Here is a 6,495-nt window from a genome sequence, read left to right as displayed (position 1 = left end):
GGATCGCTAAATTGTGCTTTGAAGACAGCAGCAATAACTCGAGATGTCGCCTTCTTCATGTAATTGCACCTTGTTTCAACTGAGCATGTATTTTCCAAACATGCTTTACGTATCTCATAGTATCCATTGTTCAATTCTTTAGCCATTATCCTCCAGTCGCATCGTACAGAAGAACAATTAAGAACAAAGTAGTCTCGCTTCGTCCGGGTTTGTCTAAAATGGAATTGTTTCTTAATTGCATATATGGCAAAACCTATCTGGCAATCTTCTTTGTTGGCAAATTTTATGCCCTTGTATGTGCCTTTATCATCGTCATCAATGTAAAGATCAGGAATCTCATCCCTCTCATATTCTATGTCATCAAACAGAGGAGAAATATCAAACTCCTCATCATCAACATATTCTAACCTCCTTTTCGGTTTAGCTGGAATCTGTTCCTGTCCACCATTATGTGTCCACGTGGTCATGGTACTTTTGGACATGGTCACTGCTTGCTGGGTCACCCCTCAGACCGAAAACCCCACCAGAATCCATACCAAATTTCTCACCTTTTGGTAAGGATGTCCCACCGTTGATGACAACCCTATGGTCAAAGCAGTCATTCGTGGTACACATAATTTCTACAGGATCAGTACGACCAAAATGATCTCCCACAAAGTTTCCCCAAAGTTCTCGATCATAACCTGTAGGAGTAAGAATCTCCTGAGTTGGTCCTTCTTCTTCTTCGGCATCTTCTTCTTCTTCAGAACTATGACCCCAGTCTTCAACATTACCCTCAGCCTCGTGCCCAATACTTCTTCTCCAGTCTTCAATATTACAACCTCGTCCCCAATACTTTGACTCTATTTTATCCACCTCAGCCAATAGCGATGGATCAACCTGGGTGGTAGGTATTATGGGAATTGTTGATTTCAAACCAACAATTCCTTCCATTTCAACATCAACATCAATTAAAGTGTTATTGGTGACAAAACAACACTTCCCACGCTTCCCACTATTACCGAAACTACAACCAGCTGAACTTCCAGCAGACACACGCTTCCCACTCTTAATATTAGAAAATCCAATCTTAAAATTTTCTTCCATTTCAGACAGACCATCGAGGATGACATCATCCAGTTGGCTTCCAAAAGCGGCATCAGGTAATGGTGCCAACTCATCATCGCTTGTTCCAAAACTACATCCAGGCGACTTACCGGAGAGAGGAATGCCACGACCAGAAACATCAGAAACTCTATCCCCTGTATTTAACTCATCTATGCTCGTACCTCTATTTCTAGACTCTTGGAAGTTGACAAACATATTTAAATGACGGTTCTCCCGAAACAATTGCTTGAAGTAGTCTAAGCCAACATCGGTGGTAACAAATACAGGAGGAGTTCTCTCACCCGTGGTGAAAAGCATGCTGTTAGGAGGAGAAAAGCTGAAAGAAGCCTTCTTCTTCAGAACGCCGAATTCGAGTAGTACAACATCCTCAAGTTCAGCTAACGTAACAGTCTCGGAGAGGGGAACGACCCTCGAAACGAGAAACTTATTGACCTCAAACCTCCAAACGCCATCCACAGAAGAAGCCCACTCACCGCATAGGAAAATACAATGTCCAACCTGCAACCAATAACGGTTGTTGGTTTATAAATCACATAATTGCAATCCACAGAAAAGAAACAAAACCAATGATGCAATCCACGGAAAACAACCAAAAAACGTAAAAGACATTTATTACCAGGGCCGCCATGTTCGGCTTAGCAAAACCCTATTCCTTCCTGTCTCCCTTATCCACACAAAAGGAAACTTTTATATATGGCTGCCAACATCGACTTGGAGGAACTATACACGTGTAAGTCATACAGCCACAAGATCAAAGATTTTTAGTTACCAATGGAAGGATGAGATTCTTTTGCTCTAACCATTTTGGTTAGAAAGGATGACTTGGTAAGAAGGAGTTGAGGGGTGAAGTTATATAGAAAAGATGTGAACAGTGTAAAAGCAAGGCAAAAAGTGCCTTCTAGACAAAAAATGTGTTAGGATGCAATAAAATATATGAAAAGTGTGTTAGGATATAATAATTCCTATATTTTAATTGTGGCGATTGGTTTTGTTATTTATGCACCATATAAGTCATATAGATGCCAAATAGATAATCATAGCAGTTTTAGACCGTTGAACTGGTCTAGACAATTTTATGGACATTTGTTTTTGGGTAGATTGTATATTGATGATGAGACTTGGACTTGTGACTTTAAAATTTCAATCATTCCACATACATGTGTGCATGTGATCAGCCTTTTAATACGAATCGATAATGAAGTATAAACTCTGGCCACTATAACAATTATTAGGAACTAGTAGTGTTTTTTTTTCTTTTCTTTTTAGTCTAATCCGTAACATATCGCTAATTGGAATTGTTATGCGTTCTGCTAAGAAAAGGTTACAATGATTTGAATAATAATGTACGGTAAAAGCGTTACAGCAATGATCATCATAACATTATCGACAAGCCAATCACTTAATTTACGGAAAATTAAAATAAACGTCTGAGGGCCCAAATCATATCACAGGTAAATAGTGCTTCACTTTATCTAGACAATTTCATATATTCTCACAAGTTCCAAAATTAAACTGTTTTGGATTTGTTATATACAAATTGAGTAAAGGAAAACTGAACTTGAACCAGGAGTACGTGGTTTTCATGAATGAATAGCTAATATATACTGGCAAAGTGAGTATGCTAGGAAATTTAAGGAGAGAAGGTTATCGTATACGATTCGGGATGGCATGCGGGACAATACGGTTTCGAACAGTTTTTGTCAATAATGTGAGCGAAGTGTACAATCGGGTGGTGATTGTTACGTCGATGTGCATACCTTTCTTTCCGAACATGGTAAATCATCAGCTAGAGAGCCCAAAAGTTCGAATTTGTTATTGACAAAATGCAATGCAACATGGTGTCAAACTATGGAACTAGTTTGGCGTTTGGCTTTATGCCCAAAACATCAATGAATACATCCAATCAAATTGTGAAAGTGTTATGGGCATATATAAAGTAGATGATGATCTTTGATTTTGTCAAGACTCACCGTCACCGCAAAGGAAATTAACGAGCATGCGGAGCACCCCCAAACTTTATTAAATTTGTCAAGAATCTCAAAATCAAACTGTTTTAGATTTTTCAGGGTCTCAAATTAAATATTTGTCTTTTTCTTCATAATAAAACAAATTTGATGAAAGACATAATTGATCAGATCCATCTAATTTTACCATGTAGCTCATTTTGAATAACAACTAAACATGATCGGTAGTAAAGCGTTTGGTTCTTACTTCTTATAAATACCATGTTGCAAGTTCAATTTTTATAAAATGCAAATGTTTTTTTTTTGCTTATTTATATAGATCCTTCTCGAATGTTTCATCGCTGTTCAAATTGAGCCATCTATATATTATGAATTCCATCTGTGTGTGCTACCTATATATGATCCATCTTTTAAAATATAAACAGATAATTAAAATATATTATTTTCTAATTTACATGTAACTGATAACCAATAGAATCTAAACACAACATTACTCTTTGTATAATATTATTTATTCAATAATACTTTTCTTGATTTTTTGTTTAGTTATATATTTTACAAATTTTAATCACTACAAAAGTAAATTAAATATTTTAAGAAAATCATTTTTAGTTTTGCTAAGTATTTCAAAATATATTTTTGAAAATTTATAATACATACGCAAACTCATATAATCGAAGATGTATGAATGATGATCCTACACGTTATGACATTGTTGGATGCCGTTATCCAGCTCCCACATTATGAACTAGCTAGGACTAGAGAGACTCACAAGCCACATTATATTATTTCCTTTTGGAGTAGCTAGAAAAAACAGTAAATCGCCAAAGAGCACATTGTCATATTATGTGGATATTGTTGTTTAAAATGTTGAGAAATATTGATATATATGTATAACAAAAATATATGTAAATATTGTGGAAGAGTAGCGTTGAATAATAATGGAGAGGAGAGGATGGGAATGTCGTACTTATATCATGTGCGCTTCTGTGATGATTCCACATGCATTATGACCCTCCAAAACAAAACACGATATAAAGAGGGAAAAGAAAATTAAAAATAAAAGTTTGGATTCATGTTCTTATTCTCCTTTTTCCTGCTTCTCTGTAAAAAGTTTTTTTCCCATTATTGCACAACCAAGAAAACAGATGGTAAAGGCGTTTTATTTCACTGGAAAAACAAAGAATTACATATGTGCACAAATAAATAAGTTTCTTAAATTTGACTAAATTATAGTTTAACTTTTTATTCAATTAGCTTAATTTCATGATCCGGTTATGAAGTATGAACCATCTTTTTTGTCTATCATATTCTCTCAAAATATTAGACTGAAATTGAGAACTCAAGCTGTCACAATATTTTAATCTCACTTAGTATGAGATTTATCTATAATCTATAGACAAACCATATATAGCTACATTTACATATACTCATGTCACATTGAAACCATAGCAGCTCTGAAACTGTAATACACAAATACTATACGTGCAATAAAACTTATCAAGAATGTTGATAAATTTATAAGTCTTGATTCCATCTTTATGATCCAATATGGTGGTTACAACATTTTAGCTTGCTTCATGATTATCAAATTCTAACGATTAATTAGAAGCCGAGACTAAAAGGGATACCAGTAGAATTAAGCCATGTGTCACCATTGATAAATTGACCGACGGTGAATTGGGTTGCCTCAGTTGAGTTTTCGATGCGTCTAAAACCGGACCATTTGACCCGCTCTGTCATGTTTGCACCAGGCCCTTCATTCATGTACTCTCCATAGTATAAGGGTTCAAGTGCAGAACTTTTATTCCACTCCAACCATCCAGAAGGATTTATGAGATCATCAATATATGATTTTATGATAGCCGTCCTAGAATAGTTTCTCCATGGTCGACCGAAGTACGCCGTGAAGTTACCTTTCACAGGGATCAGATCAGGTGCGGCCAAGATTCTACTATGGATTATAGATATACCAGTGGGCTGGGCCGACCCATTGCGGCTTTGAGCGGTAAATGCAATCTTCTGGTGAGGATTTGGTCTACGAGCATAAAGACTACAGTTCTGGAACACAACAGCCGCGTTGCCGCATATGAAATCGATTGTACCATATATATCGCATTCTCGGTAAAACTGTTTGGCTGAATGAACATAAAGGGTGTCTTCGTAACCCTCGAACGCGCAACGGTAGAAGGCTGAGAGATCAGAGCCGCTTCGCAATGCCACAGCCTGTTTTTTGGCCGGTCCAGCAAAATTCACGAATGTTATGTCCTTAGCTATGAAGCCTTTCCCTTTCACGCCTGCATACACAATTATATAGGTTAGGAAAAAAAAAACAGAGGAATTGTATGAAGTACTTTTGTTGCGGAGAGATTAATAGATATCTTTAAATTAGATTTTATTTGGGCTCAAGATATAATTTGGTCTCAGCCCATCAAGATATCTCTAAATTAAATTGAACTCTTTATCAAAAGGCTCTACTACTACTAACCTACGGTAGCAGTTCGAAAAGTTGGCCATCCATCAACGCAGTTGCGGTTTGCTTTTATGACTGTTTTTCCGATACCGTCTCCGACAAACATTATCATTGTCTTCTTCTTCGGTACTTCGACGTTCTCAAAATATTCTCCACCTTTTATATAAATAACAAATCTACCCAAAAAATTGAAGATTAATATTAGACAATGACTTGGGAAAAGAAAAAAAACATGACATGTATTAATACGGTTAAAACCAAAAAGAGTATCATTTCACTTTCATAAACCTGAATTGCATGTGTCACGTCTCAAGCTTGTTAGTGTGTATCCCTCAGTGGCTCAAATACACAGATATTCATAAGGAACTATGTAATGTTGTTAGAAAGAAAAAAAATTATGTAATGTTGTTAGACTTAGACATTTGCAGAATCGTGAAACTATTTTTACGTGTGTACCAATTAGATTTAAGTGACTTAATATGGTCCATACAATTCATTTTAATTTTAAATAAATGAATAAAAATTCTGAGAAATTGTGATTAGTGAAAACTTGGGAAATCATTTCTTCATTATTGGTGCCATGTTTGTAATTTTTCTTTTTTCAAATGTTAACTTGACTACATAACGGGTTAAGATTTTATGTACCTAGTTTCGCTAGAGTTTGGAGCGGCAGAGACGGCGGCACTAATGGTTGTGAAGTTTCCGGTTCCATCCTTCGCCACCGAGAGATTGAAACTGGTCTCTTGTACTGGAGCTTGAAGGAGTCTCTGGTCAAACTCTGAGACCCAACCCGGGTACTCAACGTCAACGTCAGATGATTCCCGGGACGGGTTCTTCCTCGACATCACCTGAAGCATGTCGAGGGAGTTACTGAGGTTGTTAGAGATGTTTAAGATGCTCTCCTTCAAGTTCTTAGGCAATGCAACACTCATATCATTGTTATTCTCATTG

General features: G+C 36.4%; 1 protein-coding gene across 1 annotated transcript in view; it reads right to left on the bottom strand.

The window, feature by feature from the left end:
* The window catches only part of LOC104709803 (probable pectinesterase/pectinesterase inhibitor 39), a 3,713-nt gene continuing 1,708 nt past the window's right edge, over nt 4,491-6,495 (bottom strand). Inside the window, 3 exon segments of the mRNA XM_010426360.2 lie at nt 4,491-5,368; nt 5,560-5,720; nt 6,190-6,392. Coding sequence (XP_010424662.2) covers nt 4,677-5,368; nt 5,560-5,720; nt 6,190-6,392 — 1,056 coding nt within the window. The 3' untranslated portion in view covers nt 4,491-4,676.

This window comes from Camelina sativa, chromosome 8, assembly GCF_000633955.1.
Source record: "Camelina sativa cultivar DH55 chromosome 8, Cs, whole genome shotgun sequence".
NCBI lineage: Eukaryota > Viridiplantae > Streptophyta > Magnoliopsida > Brassicales > Brassicaceae > Camelina > Camelina sativa.
The sequence above is the reverse complement of the archived record's forward strand: the minus strand, read 5'-3'. Positions and strand labels throughout refer to the sequence as shown.